At 45.1% G+C, this 16582-nt stretch overlaps 1 protein-coding gene across 2 annotated transcripts in view; it reads right to left on the bottom strand.

The window, feature by feature from the left end:
- Positions 1–16582, bottom strand: part of slc15a2 (solute carrier family 15 member 2) — a 111886-nt gene that overhangs the window by 37052 nt on the left and 58252 nt on the right. For both annotated transcript variants that reach the window (XM_059647527.1, XM_059647528.1), the window contains 3 exons: positions 13695–13739; positions 13547–13579; positions 8727–8815 (listed from right to left, as the gene is read on the bottom strand). In XM_059647527.1, coding sequence (XP_059503510.1) covers positions 8727–8815; positions 13547–13579; positions 13695–13739 — 167 coding nt within the window. The remainder of the gene's footprint in view (positions 1–8726; positions 8816–13546; positions 13580–13694; positions 13740–16582) is intronic.

The following is a 16582-nucleotide window of genomic DNA, read 5'->3' as shown; positions in this document are numbered from 1 at the left end:
TGGGTGTGACATATAAGGAGAGATTGGCTGGGCTGGGATTGCTTCTCCTCGAGTTCAGATGAATGAGGAGGGGTCTCAGAGACAATTATAAAATTCTAACAGGACTGGACAGGATAGATGCAGGGAGGATGTTCCCGATGGTGGGTATGTCCAGAACCAGGGGTCACAGTATGAGGATTTGAGGTAGACAATTTAGTTTGGAGATGGGGAGACATTTACTCACCCAAGGAGTGGTGAGCCTGTGGAATTCATTACCACAGGAACAAAACATGCCAAAACATTGAATGCATTCCAGAGGCAGCTAGATATAGGACTTGGGGCAAATGGGATCAAAGGTTATGGAGGGAGAGCAGGATTAGGCTATTGAGTTGGATGATCAGCCATGATTGTGATCAGTGGTAGAGCAGGCTTGAAGGGCTGAATGGCCTCATCCTGCTTCTATCTTCTATATTTCTGTGTTATCAGTTTATGCCATTGGTAATTAGTGCATACTATGTGTAATCAGAGTATATAATCAGAAATTGGAATCAATAATCGCCCATCTGTAACTCTCTGAGGTAGAGAGTTCCAAAGATTCTCACCCCACCTTCAGGTGAAGGAATATCCCCTCAACTCAGTCCGAAATCATCTGTCTGTTATCCTGTGACTCTGTCCTCTGTGTTCAGGATTCCCCAGTCAGGGGAAACAAGCTCTCAATGCACCCTGTTAACCTCCTTCAGAATCTCATTCAAACCAAACAATAATGTAAAGCCCAGTCAGTAAAATGTGGAGCTGGAGGAGCACGGCAGGTCAGGCAGCATCAAAAGGAGCAGGAAAGTCGATGTTTCGGGTCTGGACCCTTCACCAGAGTTGGGGAGGGGGAAGGGAGCTCAGGAATAAATAAAGGAACGGGGGGCTGGGGCTGGGTGAAGATAGGTGGGATGATGATAAATAGATGCAGATAGAGACTGGTTAGTGGGAAGGGTGGAGCAGATAGATGAGAAGGAAGAGGGACAGATGGTATTAGGTCAAGGAGGTGCGGATGAGAGGGAGGGCTGGATATGGTATGAGGCTGGGGGTGAGTATATTTTAAAACTGGTGAATTCTATGTTGAGGCCAACGTTTCGGGCCTAGACCCTTCATCAGAGAGGGGGATGGGGGGAGGGAACTGGAATAAATAGGGAGAGAGGGGGAGGCGGACCGAAGATGGAGAGTAAAGAAGATAGGTGGAGAAGGTGTGGGTGGGGAGGTAGGGAGGGGATAGGTCAGTTACAAGAGAGTTGCAATGGGAGAGAGATTCCCTGAGGTTGGTCCGGAGGGAGGAGGGTAACCACCTATCTTCTTTACTCTCCATCTTCGGTCTGCCTCCCCCTCTCTCCCTATTTATTCCAGTTCCCTCCCCCCATCCCCCTCTCTGATGAAGGGTCTAGGCCCGAAACGTCAGCTTTTGTGCTCCTGAGATGCTGCTTGGCCTGCTGTGTTCATCCAGCCTCACATTTTATTATCTTGGAATCTCCAGCATCTGCAGTTCCCATTATCTCTATGTTGAGGCCATTGGCTTGTGAGGTCCCGAGGTGGAATATAAGGTGTTGTTCTTTCAGTTTACATGTGGCCTCATTTTGACAGTGCAGGAGGCCCAGGATGGGCATGTCACCAAGGGAGTGGGAGGGGGAATTGAAATGATTGGCAGCTGGAAGGTGGTGTTGATTGGCGTGTACAGTGCAGATGCTGCCTGCATCAATCCCCAAGTCTGTGACTGGTCTCCCTGATACAGATGAGACCACATCGGGAGCAACGGATGCATTGGACCAGGTTAGAAGAATTGCAGGTGAATCTCTACCAGATATGGAATGTTTGTTTGGGGCCTTGGGTGGAGGTGAGGGGAGAGGTGTAGGGGTGGGTGTAGCACTTCCTGTGGTTGCAGGGAAATTGGTCAGGAGTGGGGAACTGATGAAAGAGGCATAGAGTGAGCGGTCCATACAGAAAACAGTTAGGGGTGGGGAAGGAGATTTTTTTTGCTTGTGGGGTCAGATTGCAGGTAGCAAGAATGGTAGAGGTTGACGCATTGGGCTTGGAGGTTGGTGGGTTTGTATGTGAGGGCCAGGGGAACTCTACCCTTGTTGTTGTTTGAGGGCAGAATGTAGGATGTGCAGGAGATGTGGTTGAGGGCATTCTGAGTTATAGGGGAGGGGAAATTACGGTCCTTGAAATAGGATGACATCTGGGATGTCCATGAGTGGTACACTTCACCCCGAGAGCAAGTGCAGTGGAGGCGGGGGAATTGGGAGTAGGGGATTGGATTTTTGCAAGAGCGTGGGTAAGAGGAGGTGTAGTCAAGCTTGCTGTGGGAGTCAGTGGATTTCAGATGCATGTTACTGCTAACTCGGTTGCCAGAGATGGAGACAGAGAGGTTCAGGAAGGAGAAGGTAGTGTCAGAGATGGTCCAGGTGACTTTGAGGTTAGGGAGAAAGGTGTTTGTGAACTGCTCGCGCCCGAGCAGCACCGATACAGTCACCAATGTCGTGGAGGAAGAGGTGGGGGATGGTGCCAGTGTACATGTGGAAGAGGGACTGGACCATGTATCCTGCGAGGAGGCAGACATAGCTCAGACCCATGCGGGTGCCTCCTTAATTTGTAAGAAATGGGAGGAATCAAAGGAAAAACTGCTGAGGGTGAGGACTGGTTCTGCCAAGCAGATCAGGGTGTCGGTGGAGGGGGGCTGGTTGGGCCTGCAGGAGACGAAGAAATGGAAGGCTGTTAGGCTCTTCTCATGGGGGATACAGGTATAAAGACACTGAATGTCCATGATAAAGATAAGGTGTTTGGATCCAGGAAACTGTAAGTCTTGGAGAAGCTGGAGGGTATGGGAAGTGTCCCAAATGTTGGCGGGGAGTTCCTGGAGCAGAGGGGAAAGAATGGAGTCAAGGAAGGAGGAGATGACTTGAGTGGGCCAGGGGCAGGCAAAGACAATGGGTCAACCAGGGCAGTCAGTTTTATGAATTTTAGTTAGATCCCAGTGGTCTCTTTTGAAATGCGGTTAAGCAATTTCTTAAAGGCTGCTGGGTTACAAAGTGATGACGAGTAGCTCCAGATGTGGTCTGGGTGAGCGTGACAGCTTTAAATCATCTTAAACCATGAGATATCAGATTTTTGAAGCCCTGAGCTTGTCCAACTGTGGACGAAACTAAGGAACTTGTAATTATTTTGCAGAACCTCAGGAAGATCCCAAAGTACATCATAGCTATTGAGTTGGAGGCACAGAATTTTAAATTTGAGGTGCGTACGGACAGTGATATAGTGCATTTCAGTAGTTGCAAGGCTGGAAGAAATTTGGTGTGGTTTTAAATCATCGGCAGCAGACTTTTGGATCAGTGTCAGTCACAGAGTGTAGGAGATCCATGAGAAACAGCCGATAGATTGTTTGATTGTCAGAAGGTAAATCTAATTAAGGGGCTCAGCTGGTTTATCCATATAAAATTTAAACACTGTTAACAGGAGACATGAAGATTGTTATCTTGTGCTCATCAGGATGGAAACACATTAAAATCAACTTCAGAAATAGAACAACACTCTTGCTGCACAATCTTCTCATGGTCTTCTTGCTTTTCAGTCCTGGTGATTGCAAGACAAAAAGTTTTGACTTTGTGTCAACTGTTTTTTGTTAAAAAATGTCAGTTCTGTACTACCAGACAATTATTTACGGTTAGAGCAAAGGGTGTCTGGGAGACGTTACAAGCTAGAATTTAATCAAAGAGTCCAGATGGTTTGTATATAGAATAGTGGGATACCTGGGAGAGAACTACAGCTGGAATGCAACGTGACCAGCCCCTAAAGCATGAATTATAACCCAGCTGAACTGACTGTAATATCTGTTATTCCATGCATAATGGTTTAACAGATGTTTTATTCAGTTTTTTGAGCTGTTTGTTCATAATCTTATAGAGTGATGCAACTAACAGGGAAAGATTACAATTGGGACTTCACACTGCAAGTCTATGGAGAAGGAAAAATAGGAAGTCTGCCATCCCATCCAAACTCAAGTTAATCCAGTGATAAACTGCATTCCTTCCAAGCACGCAGAGTAAAGCAGAAGCAGACCAAATGGCTCCTGAACCTTTACTTGACCTCTATACATTCTCTCTGTGCTCAGCAGAAACTATATTGAGCATTAACGTGACACATTAAAAGGGACCATTACAAAGGAATTGGTGCCTGTTCCCAGTTCAGGATGTTACTGGGATCTGTAAGATGTGTTTTCAAATAAACCATTAGAGGTTTTGCAGAAGTTATGGTCTGAATTCACAAAAATGAGGTGACTAAGTCAGCTGGCCATCTGAGTGTTTTGGGCAGAGTGTTTTGGTATTGTTAAACTCCAACCCAAGCTCAAACAGATGCCCGATACCCTACCTCCCCACCCATACTCTCCTCTGCACCTATCTTCTCCTTTATCTATCTCCCTATTTATTTCAGAATCCTCTTCCCATCCCCCTTTTCTGATGAAGGGTCTAGGCCCGAAACGTCAGTTTTTGTGCTCTTAAGATGCTGCTTGGCCTGCTGTGTTCATCCAGCTCCACACTTTGTTATCCCCGACACTTATGGAGCAGGTCATTTAACCCATCTCCTTACCTATCTCCTTCTAAGGCTTAGAGCCAAATTTAGCTTTACCTTGTGAAACACCTTGGAATGTTTTATTGAAGATACGGTATGGATGCAATTGTTGCAGTGTGGAGCAGGGCTCCAAATGTACAGGGCCTTTATGAGACAACACTGGAATACTGTGTGCAGTTTGGTCTCTTCATCTGGGGAAAGATGTTCTGGCTATGGAGGCAGTGCAATGAAGAATTACAAAACTAGTTCCTGAGATGGCAGGACTGACGTATGAAGAGAGAGTGGAGCAGTTAGGACTGTATTCACAGGAGTTTAGGACAATGGGGAGGCATCTCACAGAAACCTATAAAATTCTAACAGGACTAGACAGGATAAATATAGGAAGGATGTTCCTGGTGACGGGGGAGTCCGGAACAAGTGGTCACAGATTAAGGGCATGAGGTAGGCCATTTAGGACTGAAATGAGGAGAAATTTCTTCACCCAGAGAGTGATGAGCCTCTGGAATTCTCTGCCACAGAAAGTGGTTGAGGCCAAAGAATCATCCAACTCAGTCTCCTGTTCCCTCTTTCTCCTCATATCCTTTAATCCCCTCAGCCCAAGGAACAGGGGAGGCAATGGCCTAGTGGTACTATCGCTGGTCTGTTAATCCAGAGACCCAGATAACAATCTGGAATTAAGAATCTAATGATGACCATGAATCCATTGCTGATTGTTGGGAAAAGCCCATCTGATTCACTAATGTCCTTTAGGAAAGAAAACTGCCATCCTTACCTGGTCCATCCTACACGTGACTCTGGGCCCACAGCAATGTGGTTGACTCTTAACTGCCCTCTGGGCAATTAGGGATGGGCAATAATTGCTGCCTGGCCAGCAACGCCCTCAACCCATGAATGAATAAAGAAAAAACTGTATCTAACACCTTGTTGAGATGTTCAATGTTTTGGGTTAGACCATAAGACCATAAAACATAGGAGTGGAAGTAAGGCCATTCAGCCCATAAAGTCCACTCCGCCATTTAAATCACGGCTGATGGGTATTTCAACTCCACTTCCCTGCACTCTCCCCGTAGCCCTTGATTCCTTGTGAGATCAAGAAATTTGTCAATCTCTGCCTTGAAGGGTTCAACCGCGTTCTGGGGAATGCCACCGTAACCACTCTCCGGGTGAAGAAATTTCTCCTTACCTTATGAGAAGCCTAAATGGAGATTCTTTTTATTTTCTTTATTCTTTTGTGGAATGTTGGTATCACTGGCAAGACTACATTTGTTGCCCCGTCAAATGGCGTTTGAACTGAGTTGCTTGATAGGACCATTCAGAAGGTAGTCAAGAATGAAACATATTAGCGTGGGCCTGGAGTGACGTGCAATCCTGACTAGGTAAGGGTGGCCCATTTCCTTCCCAAAAGGATGGGTTTTATAACAGTTGATGACAGCTTCTTGTTTGGTCACTCAGCTTAGCTTTCAATTCTATTCACTCCATTCATTTATTCATTCCAGCTGGTGGGATTTGAAATCATGTCACAGAATTATAGAGAGCTGCAGCACAGGAAAAGGTCCTTTGGCCCATCGAATCAGCGCCAGTCAAAAACAACCATTCAACTATTCTACTCCTATTTGACAGCAGCTGCCCTGCAGCCTTGCATCCCTTGGCATCAAAAGCACACATCTATAATACCATAAGACATAGGAGTGGAAGTAAGGCCATTCGGCCCATCGAGTCCACTCCACCATTTAAATCATGGCTGATGGGCATTTCAACTCCACTTCCCTGCACTCTCCCCGTAGCCCTTGATTCCTTCTGAGATCAAGAATTTATCGATCTCTGCCTTGAAGACATTTAACATCCCTGCCTCCACTGCACTCTGTGGCAATGAATTCCACAGGCCCACCACTCTCTGGCTGAAGGAATGTTTCCTCATTTCAGTTTTAAATTTACCCCCTCTAATTCTAAGGCTGTGCCCACGGGTCCTATTCTCCCCGCCTCACGGAAACAACTTCCCAGCATCCACCCTTTCTAAGCCATGCATTATCTTCATGGCTTAGCTTAATTAGCTTCATGCATTATCAAATACTTCTTAAATGTTCAGAGAGTTTCTGCACACCAAGATCCCTCTGTTCCTCCACACTGCCAAGAATCCTATCCTTAATCCTGTACTCAGCTTTCAAATTCGACCTTCCAAAATGCATCACCTCGCATTTATCCAGGTTGAACTCCATCTGCCACCTCTCAGCCCATCTCTGCATTCTGTCAATGTCCCGCTGTAGCCTACAACAGCCCTCTATACCATCAACGACGCCTCCAACCTTTGTGTCGTCTGCAAACTTGCTGACCCATCCTTCAATCCCCTCATCCAAGTCATTAATAAAAATTACAAACAGTAGAGGCCCAAGGACAGAGTCCTGTGGAACACCACTCACCACTGACTTCCAGGCAGAATATTTTCCTTCTACTACCACTCACTGCCTTCTGTTGGCCAGCCAATTCCAGGATCTTGACCCAGCGACAGTGAAGGAACAGCAATATATTTCCAAGTCAGGATGGTGATTGGCTTGGAGGGGAACTTGGAGCTGGTGCTGCTCCCAGATATCTGTTGCCCATGTCCTTCTAGTTGGAAGTGGTCGTGGGTTTGGAAGGTGCTGAGGATCTTTGATGAATTTCTGCAGTGTATCTTGTAGATAGTACACAATGCTGCTACTGAGTGTCAGTGGTGGAGGGAGTGGATGCTTTCATAACTGAAACTCTCTAGCCCAGGCACCATCCTGGTAAATCTCCTCTGCATCCTCTCCAGTGCAAACACATCCTTGTTGAGGTTGGTTGTCTCGCCAAGCTGGTTTGTTGTTCTGGAGATGTTTCATTACCGTGCTGGGTAACATCCTCAGTGCAGCTTCTGATGAAGCATTGGTGTGTTTTCCCGCCTGGATTTTAAACTCTGGGGTCCGTTGCGATGGATTGCCTCACTTCCGGGTTTCTTCCGTAGTGGAATGTATATGGGGTTGAGTTCAATGTGTTTATTAATAATAGCCTGCTTCGTGGAGTGCCATGTTTCAGGAATTCTTGTGCTTGTCTCTGCCTGGCATGGCCCAGGATCTTGGTGTTGTTCCAGTCGAAGTTGTGGTTCTCCTTGTCCATGTGTCCAACACTCACTCATCTCAATCCACATGGACAAGGAGAACCACCACTTTGACTGGGACAACACCAAAATCCTGGGACAGGCTAGGCAGAGAGAAGCACGCAAATTCCTGGAAGCATGGCACTCCACAAAGCAGGCTATTGATAAACACATTGAACTCGACCCCACGTACATTCCACTATGGAGGAAACCCGGAAGTGAGGCAATCCATCGCAACCGACCCCAGAGTTTAAAAACCCGGCAGGAAAACACACTGACGCTTCTTCAGAGGCTGCACTGAGGATGTTATCCAGCGTGGTAACGAAACATCTGCGGAACAACAAACCAGCTCGACAAGCCAACCAACCTCAACACGCACAACCCGAGCTACAGATCTACTCCAAAACCTTAATCACATCCCTCTGTTCCAGAACTGTACACAATACTCAAGCTGTGACCTGATCAATGTTTTACATGGTCCCAGCAAAACCTGCTCTTAAACTCTTGTGCATTGGTTAATAAAGGCAAGTGTCCCAAATGCCTTCCTAACAACTTTATCCAGCTGTCTGATGTATTGTGGCACACATGGGCATGAACATTAAGATCCCTCTTATTTTTAGGGCTTCCAGTGTTAATGCAGGAACTCCCCAGCATTAACCAGGACTCTGAATTACTCAACTACCCTTAGTCTCCCCAATTTCCATTCACAGAGAGGTTTAAAGTAATTCACCAAAGTATTCAAAAGGGGAGTTGAAGAAAAATGTCCTCCCCCAAACAGTGTAAAAGTGGTAAAGGCAGGAACTTTCTCACGCTTGCGAATATTGGAAATACACTTCAGCTGCTGACTTGTACAAGCCCAGGAGTTGGAAGGTGGGCTCTGATGGTACAGCTCTTCAATGACTTCAACATGCCAAATGGCTTTGTTCTGTGCCATACGCTTTCTAGTTAATCTTTACCTCATTTGGTGACAGCAAATTTATCAAGTAGTTTATGTAAATGGAAGTGCCACTTAAAGCTAATGAATACTCACGTCAAGTTGATTTTACATTTCCTGAGGAGGGGATAAATGCCCATGTCAAAGATTGGAATAAAAATAATAATCAAAAGGGGATTAATGGTCTGTGGGGAAAAAAAACAAAACAAATAAAGCCACAGGTAAAATCAATTAATAGGAATAAATAACATATGGACTTGTATTTAACCGACAAGTCTTATCAGCACTCTTAGAAATTTCTTACGATAACATCTACTCTAACAGGAAAGCCAAAACCTGAGCCTCATTTACTCTTTGTAAGTATGTTTCTGTAATCAGTTAAGGGATGAAAACAGTTTCAGCAGTAAGTGAAGGGGTTTAGAGACCAAGGAAGTGAAAGGTGAGCATTACTGATGTCGAAGGGGTGCATATCGCTGCAGGTAACGTCACTGGATGAGTAACCCAAACCCTGGCTAATACTGTGGACATGTGTATTTAATTCCCAACACAGCATTTAGTGAAACTTAAACGCACTGAATAACCCCAGAATTGCTGCGCAAGTGTCAGTGAGACCCAGAGGTAAGATCAGCAAAACTTGCAAATACTGGTGTGATGTGTATTGTATTCAGGGAGACCCTGTTTTATTAACAACTGACTTATGAACCCTGGTACTTTCAAACGCGATCTGACATGCGGGTGTAATTTTAAAGATCCAACACACAAACATCTCCGGTACTTACTGGACTCCAGAATGGAACTCGTTCATTGGCCCAGTTCATTGCAAGTACCTCAAAATGGAGCTCTACAGACTCATTTCTAAGAATTAATGTTTATTTCCCCCCTCTGGATGGTGATCATGGCAACTGTTGTAAAAACCCATCCGGTTCACTAATGTCTTTTAGGGAAAGAAATCTGGTCTAACCTACATGTGACTTCAGAACCACAGCAATGTGACTGACTCATAACTATGCAATGGTCCAGCAAACCACTCAATTCATGAGGCAATTAGGAATGGGTACCAAATGTTGGCTTTGCCAACGGTGCCCACATCCTGTGATTGAATAAAAAAGTCTGGAAAGTGGGCCATTGTTGGCCTGCATTTTTTTTTCCTGCCCTTTGATTTGACTGGATATCATGTGATGTGTTTGATTGCTCAGACTGATGTAACCCACCCCCAGTACAGGGTCAGTCGCGGAATATTTACCCCTGGGCTGTAATATAATGCAATGCTGTTCGATGGAGGAGAAGAGAAAAAATTATCTGTTCACCCTCCCTTACCCTCCTTACCATGCCTCTATGACAAGGAGAATTGCAGACAGACTGGGTGCATTGCGAAGAAAGGCAGAGAAGGCAAAGGAGAAGATGAGATCTAAGCTGGGCATTCAATATTATGAAGCAAATTGAGAGAAAGGATTGCTAAGCGTAGGACACTAAATTTAGATAAATGGCAAAAGAAGCAGCAGGATGGAAAGTATTTTCTCTGCTGCAAGTTGAAGATATCTGTTGCCTGAAAGGATAGAGGAAGCACATTCAACAGTAACCTTCAAAGAATTAATTTGTTCTTGGGATGTGTGCCTCGCTGGCTAAGCCAATATCTATTGCCTATTCCTAATTGCCCAGGGGACAGTCAAGTGTCTACCAAATTGCTGTGGGTCTGGAGTCACATGTAGACCAGACCAGGTAAAGATGGCTGTTTCCTTTCCTAATGGGATTTATGAGCCAGATGTGTTTTCACAACTATCATCAATCATCAGTAGTAGTGCCTGTCAGGCAAAATATTCATCGGATTCAAATTTTACTATCTGCCACAGGGGGATGTGAGTTCATATCTCCAGGCTACTGTCTTGGATTACTAAACCAATGGCCTAGCCACCACACCATCACCTCCCCACCCCAAATCATAGAAACATAGAATCCCTACAGTGTGGAAGCTGGCCATTTGGCGCATCCAGTCTGCAATGACTCTCTGAAAAGTAGCCTACCCAGACCCATTCCCCTCCCCTATCCCTGCAACCCTGCATTTAACATGGCTAACTCACCAAGCTTGCACATCCATGGCCAATCCACCTAACGCACACATCTTTGGACTGTGGGAGGAAACCGGGGCACCCGGAGGAAACCCACGCAGACATGGGGATGCACAAATTGGAGAGTTGAAGGGTAGGGTAGGGAAGAGTGGGGCTATTTGGATAGTTCATTCAAAGAACCATCATCGGCTTAAGGGGCTAAATGGTTGTCTTTCATACTATAAGATTCTATGATCATGTACCGTTGGCTGTAAGGAATGGATCAAGGCAGATCTTGCACAATGGGCAGCAGGTTAGATGCTGATTTTCATCAAGGTTTTCAAGATATTAAAGTTAATAATCAAAATGTATGGGGGCAGTGGGCAGATCTAGCCCTGGAAGTCCTCAAATTGCCCAGGATAATTCTCTCATGGGGGCAACTGAGAAATGTCATCACATTGAAGAGAATTGAAGGAAACACTGATAAGCTGCTCCTCAGCTCGTGATCCTACCTGCAGCGAACCCAGGAGAGAAACAGCCTGTGATATGAGGAACAGTGAACAGCAAGAGAGGTCAGCACTGCCACTGACTGAGTTGCCAGTGGAAATGTTGACTGGGTGTGAGGAGTCGAGAGCTAGGGGCCAGGGTCCAAAGAACCAAGGGCAAGAAGGTGTGGACTGAGATCAAGAGCCAGGGCTGGAGGCCAGAAACCATGACCTGAGGTTTGAAGGGACAGCGACTGAGAGATGGGCTCCAGGGGATAGGGTTTGTTGTCTGAGATGAGCTGCCCAGAAGCCAAAGGCTGAGAAGTAAGGTCTGGAAACCCACAGCTAGGGGGCAGATCTGAGATCCAAGAAAGCTTTAAATCAATGCCTTGCAAATCAATGTGGAATCTCTGGTTTAAGGCTGCATAATGTCAGGAGTTTTCATAATCTAAGAAATGTAACACATCCTACTCTAATGAACACTGAATTTATGCCTGAGACTGAGATGGCAGAGGCCGTGAATAGGGTTATAACAGCCTGCTAAAACACTTGCGTATATTCAATGGAAATAAATCTGATCTCACCAGCTCATAGAAGGTGAGGTTATGGGGATGGTTTTTTGAGTATAGAAGTATTTCATCAATTATTTTGTAAAGCGAAGTTATTTCTAACTCAGAGATGGTAGAAACTGCAGATGCTGGAGAATCTGAGATAACTAAGTGTAGAGCTGGATGAACACAGCAGGCCAAGCAGCATCATAGGAGCAGGAAGGCTGAGGTTTTGGGCCTAAGGGTCTAGGCCCGAAACGTCAGCCTTCCTGTGTCTCTGATGCTGCTTGGCCTGCTGTGTTCATCCAGCTCTACACCTTGTTACTTCTAACCCATGCCTGGTGTCTTTTGCTAATTTAAATATTACGATGTCTGGGAAATGAATGATTTCCTTATGCGGCTTTAAGTTTAATGTGGAGTTAATGATTACTGAGGATATTGATGAATTATTCTCTTCTGCTTCTGTGAGAGCTTGATTATCATATTAATCAGCACAAATACAGAAGGTATTGTTACCACATGAAAAAGAGGCTTGTGAAAGTAAGAAAAATAGCCCTCAGGGGAAAATCTCAAGATGAATCCTCTAGAAAAGCAAAAAAAAACGTTTTGACACCTCTATGAAAGGGAGCATAAAAGATAGAGAGAGAGAGAAACCATTTCTGCTGGTTAGGTAGACTGGAACTAAGCTGCAAAAGTTAACAAATTGGAGTTGAGCCTTTCAAAAGGGAAATTAGGAAACCGCTCCACCCACAAATGGTGAGAGAAGTTTAGAAGAGATAATGGGAACTGCAGATGCTGGAGAATCTAAGACAACAAAGTGTGGGTCTGGACGAACACAGCAGGCCAAGCAGCATCTTAGGAGCACAAAAGCTGACGTCAGCTTTTGTGCTCCTAAGATGCTGCTTGGCCTGCTGTGTTCATTCAGCCCCACAATTTGTTATCAGAGAAGTTTGGAACTCCACTCTGTAAGTGACAACGGATCTTGAATCAATCGCTAATTTTACATCTGAGATTGATAAGATTTTTATTAACTGAAATCTACTAACGGGCATAGAGTGAAAGTAGGCAAATGGAGTTAATCCTGGCTGCTGTGCGCAGCAAGATTCCAACAAAAAACATGAAATCAACATTAGTTCATCTCTTTTTTAGGTGCCAGGAGATGGAATGAATATTGATACTGAGAAAGATTGCTTGTCACAGTGCTCTCGTTATTGCTATTATTATGCAGGAAATGTGGCTGCCAAATTTGAGCATAAATGGCGAGACAATCAGTTCAGCTGATATTGATTAAAGGATAAATATTGATTGGATCACCAGCTGTTCTTTGAAACAGTGTCCTGGGATCTTTCACATTAACCTGACAACCCAGGTCACGACACAACATTCAGTCAAAAGATGCAGTATTCCGTCAACACCACGTTCAGCGTGTTTGCTTAAGTCTCTGGAGTGGGTCTTGATCTCACAGGCTTTGGACTCAGAGACAAGAATGCAATTACAGAACACATATTGTCACCCACAATGTTCACAGCAACAAAGGAGAGATGGAAACAACTGAGCTTCTTGGGGCTGTACCTCAAATTAAGTTCGGTACACCAGGCTGGGGAAAATTGGGAAGGTGTACGAGCAAGTTTCTGTATTGATCCTAAATTCCTTCTTGAATTATTGCAACGATACCCTAGCGAAACCACTCTTCTCCAAGACGATTAGGCTTCAGCAATACATATGTTGGCGCAAATGGCAGCATGTCATAGAATATTTTTTAATAAGTAGAAACATTTTACTTGTGATTTTCATACAGAAGTTTAATTATTGAGAAGTTAGAACATATTACATGTTACCTGCATCTGATCTGGTTGGATAACGAACCCACCCTGAAATATGAGCAAAATGTTAATGGCTGTGTGTAATGAGGAAGCTTCAGTAAGATCGATTCTAGTTACTGTGATAACTCTGGGAGAATTACAGATTCTCATTTAAATTACTTACAAAGTTAGAATTCATTCCAGCAGCCTGTAGAGTCCATCGTGATCCCTGAGTGCAAATTAACACAGAATTATTGTTTGATGCATCATGTCAAATATTCATTGTTTGCAGAACTTCAGGCCACCCCGAGGTGCTGCAGAGTCAATGAAACACACAGAAGTACAGCAATTATGATCAGAGATAATGGGAACTGCAGATGCTGGAGAATCCGAGATAACAAAGTGTGAAGCTGGATGAACACAGCAGGCCAAGCAGCATCTCAGGAGCACAAAAGCTGACGTTTCGGGCCTAGACCCTTCATCAGAAATCTAGGCCCGAATCGTCAGCTTTTGTGCTCCTGAGATGCTGCTTGGCCTGCTGTGTTCATTCAGCTCCACACTTTGTTATATCAGAGATGAGGAGGAATACTTTCTCCTCTCAGAGGGTCATGGTGCCTGGAACTCTCTTCTCCAGTGAACAGTGGAAGGCCATTGAATATTTTTAAAGCAAACGTAGATAGATTCTTGAACAACACAGGAGTCAGTTTTTTTTATTGGGAGCAGACAGGAATGTGGAGTTGAGGCCGGAATCAGATTGGCCATGATCTTATTGACTGGTGGAGTAGGTAGAATGGCCTCCTTGTCCTTGTCATTCAATGTTTGCAGTTTTCAGCATCCCTTACTTCTCCACTCACTCTCAGGGGAAGTGGGAAGAGAGGGCATCAGATCACAACACAGCCACTTTTGGAACACAGCGTTCAGTTCTGGCCTCCCTGCTATAAGAAAGATGTTGTTAAACTTAAAAGGATGCAGAGAAGATTTACAAGGATAGTGTCAGCGTGGGAGAGTTTGAGCTGTAGGGAAAACTGAATAGTCAGGGGCTATTTTTCCTGGAACATTAGAGGCTGAAGGTTTACCATAGAGAGGTTTATAAAATTATGAGGGGCGTAGATAGGGTGAATAGCCAAGGTCTATCTCCCAGGGTAGGGGAGTCCAAAACTAGAGGGCATCTTTAGGTCAGAGGGGTGGCCACATGGGCCCCTGTTATGCCTGTCTCTTCATGGGTTACGTGGAACATTCCTTGTTCCAGTCCTATTCCAGACCCCACCCACAACTCTTTATATATGGATGATATCATCGGTGCTGCTTCCCTCTCTCACCCGGAATTGAAAAAGTTCATTAATTTTGCTTCCAATTTCCACCGTGCCCTCACTTTCACCATGTCTATCTCTGATTCCTCCCTTCCCTTCTTCAACATCTCTGCTTCCATTTCTGGGGATAGACTAGCCACTAATATTCACTACAAAAACACCGACACTCACAGCTACCTGGACAACACATCCTCACACCCCGCTTCCTGTAAAGACTCCATCCCATTCTCCCATCCATCTGTCTCCATTGTATTTGTTTCAATGAGGCCAACTTTGACAAGGAAGCTTCCAAAATGTCCACCTTCTTCCTCAACCAAGGATTCCCAGCACTGTTGTCGACAGGGCCCTCATCCAGGTCCAATGTCCAGCCCATCTCCCACACTTCCATCCTCACCCCCTACCGCAACAACAATAGGGTTCCCCTTGTCCTCACGTACCATCCCACATCCACATGCAGAAGATCATTAAAGGCCATTTCCGCCACCTCCAGCGAGATGCCACCACCAACGACATATTCCCCTGCCCACTCTTGTCCGCCTTCTGCAGGGACCATTCTCTCCAGGACACCCTGGTCCACACTTTCTTCATGCCCAACACATGGCCTGGCCAACGACTGTCTCTGGCATGCTGCAGTGCTCCAGCGAAGCTCGACGTAAGCTGGAAGAACAACATCTCATTTCCCACTTAGGGACTCTGTAGGCCACCAGGCTCAATATCGAGTTCAATAAATTTAGGGCTTAAACCCTTCCATGTCCTCGTCTCCTACCCCACACACCAGGTCTTATATAATATAGGCTACCATTACACACTACCCATCGTTAACCACCAGTAGTCTCCAATAACAGCTATTCACCCTCCCAGCTAGATCGCTACTGATGTGTCTAGGCCCGAAATGTCAGCTTTTGTACTCCTAAAATGCTGCTTGGCCTGCTGTGTTCATCCAGCTCTACACCTTGTTATCTCGTTATCAAATCCTTTGTCTATCCAAATGCTCTTCTCTCCCTTCTGGCTCTATCCTACGGTTTACTCCTTACCCCTCTACAAAATCCTATCTTCTCCATAAAAAACAAGATTTTCCTGGCTACTATCCGTTCTCAGGAAGAGTCACTGGACTCAAAACATTAACTCTGATTTCTCTTCACAGATGCTGCCTGACCTGTCGAGAATTTCCAGCAATTTTTATTTTTTGTTTCTGATTTACAGCATCCACAGTTCTTTCGGTTTTTAATAGAGAGCATAGATTAAAGGTGAGAGGGGAAATATTTAAAAGGGACCTAAGGGGCAACTTTTTCACAGAGAAGGTTGTATGTCTGGAATGAGCTGCCAGAGGAGGTGGTGGAGGCTGGTACAGTTACAACATTTAAAAGGTATCTGGATGGGGACATGAATAGGAAGGTTTTACAAGGATATGGGCCAAATGCGGCAATATGGCAGCAGACTAGGATGCTCTCATAGAACATAGAAAAGTACAGCACAGTACAGGCCCTTCAGCCCACGATGTTGTGCCGTGGAATAATCCTAATCCAAAAATAAAATAACCTAACCTACATTCCCCTCAATTCACTGCTATCCATGTGCATGTCCGGCAGTTGCTTAAATGTCACTAATGACTCTGCTTCCACGACTACCACTGGTAAACTATTCCATGTTCTCACAACTCTCTGGGTGAAGAACCTCCCTCTGACGTCTCCTCTATACCTTCCTCCTAACACCTTAAAGCTATGACCCCTCGTGGCAGTCACTCCTGCCCTGGGGAAAAGTC

Source organism: Stegostoma tigrinum, chromosome 7 (assembly GCF_030684315.1).
Source record: "Stegostoma tigrinum isolate sSteTig4 chromosome 7, sSteTig4.hap1, whole genome shotgun sequence".
Classification (NCBI taxonomy): Eukaryota; Metazoa; Chordata; class Chondrichthyes; order Orectolobiformes; family Stegostomatidae; genus Stegostoma; species Stegostoma tigrinum.
This window is presented reverse-complemented; position numbering and strand designations above follow the sequence as displayed.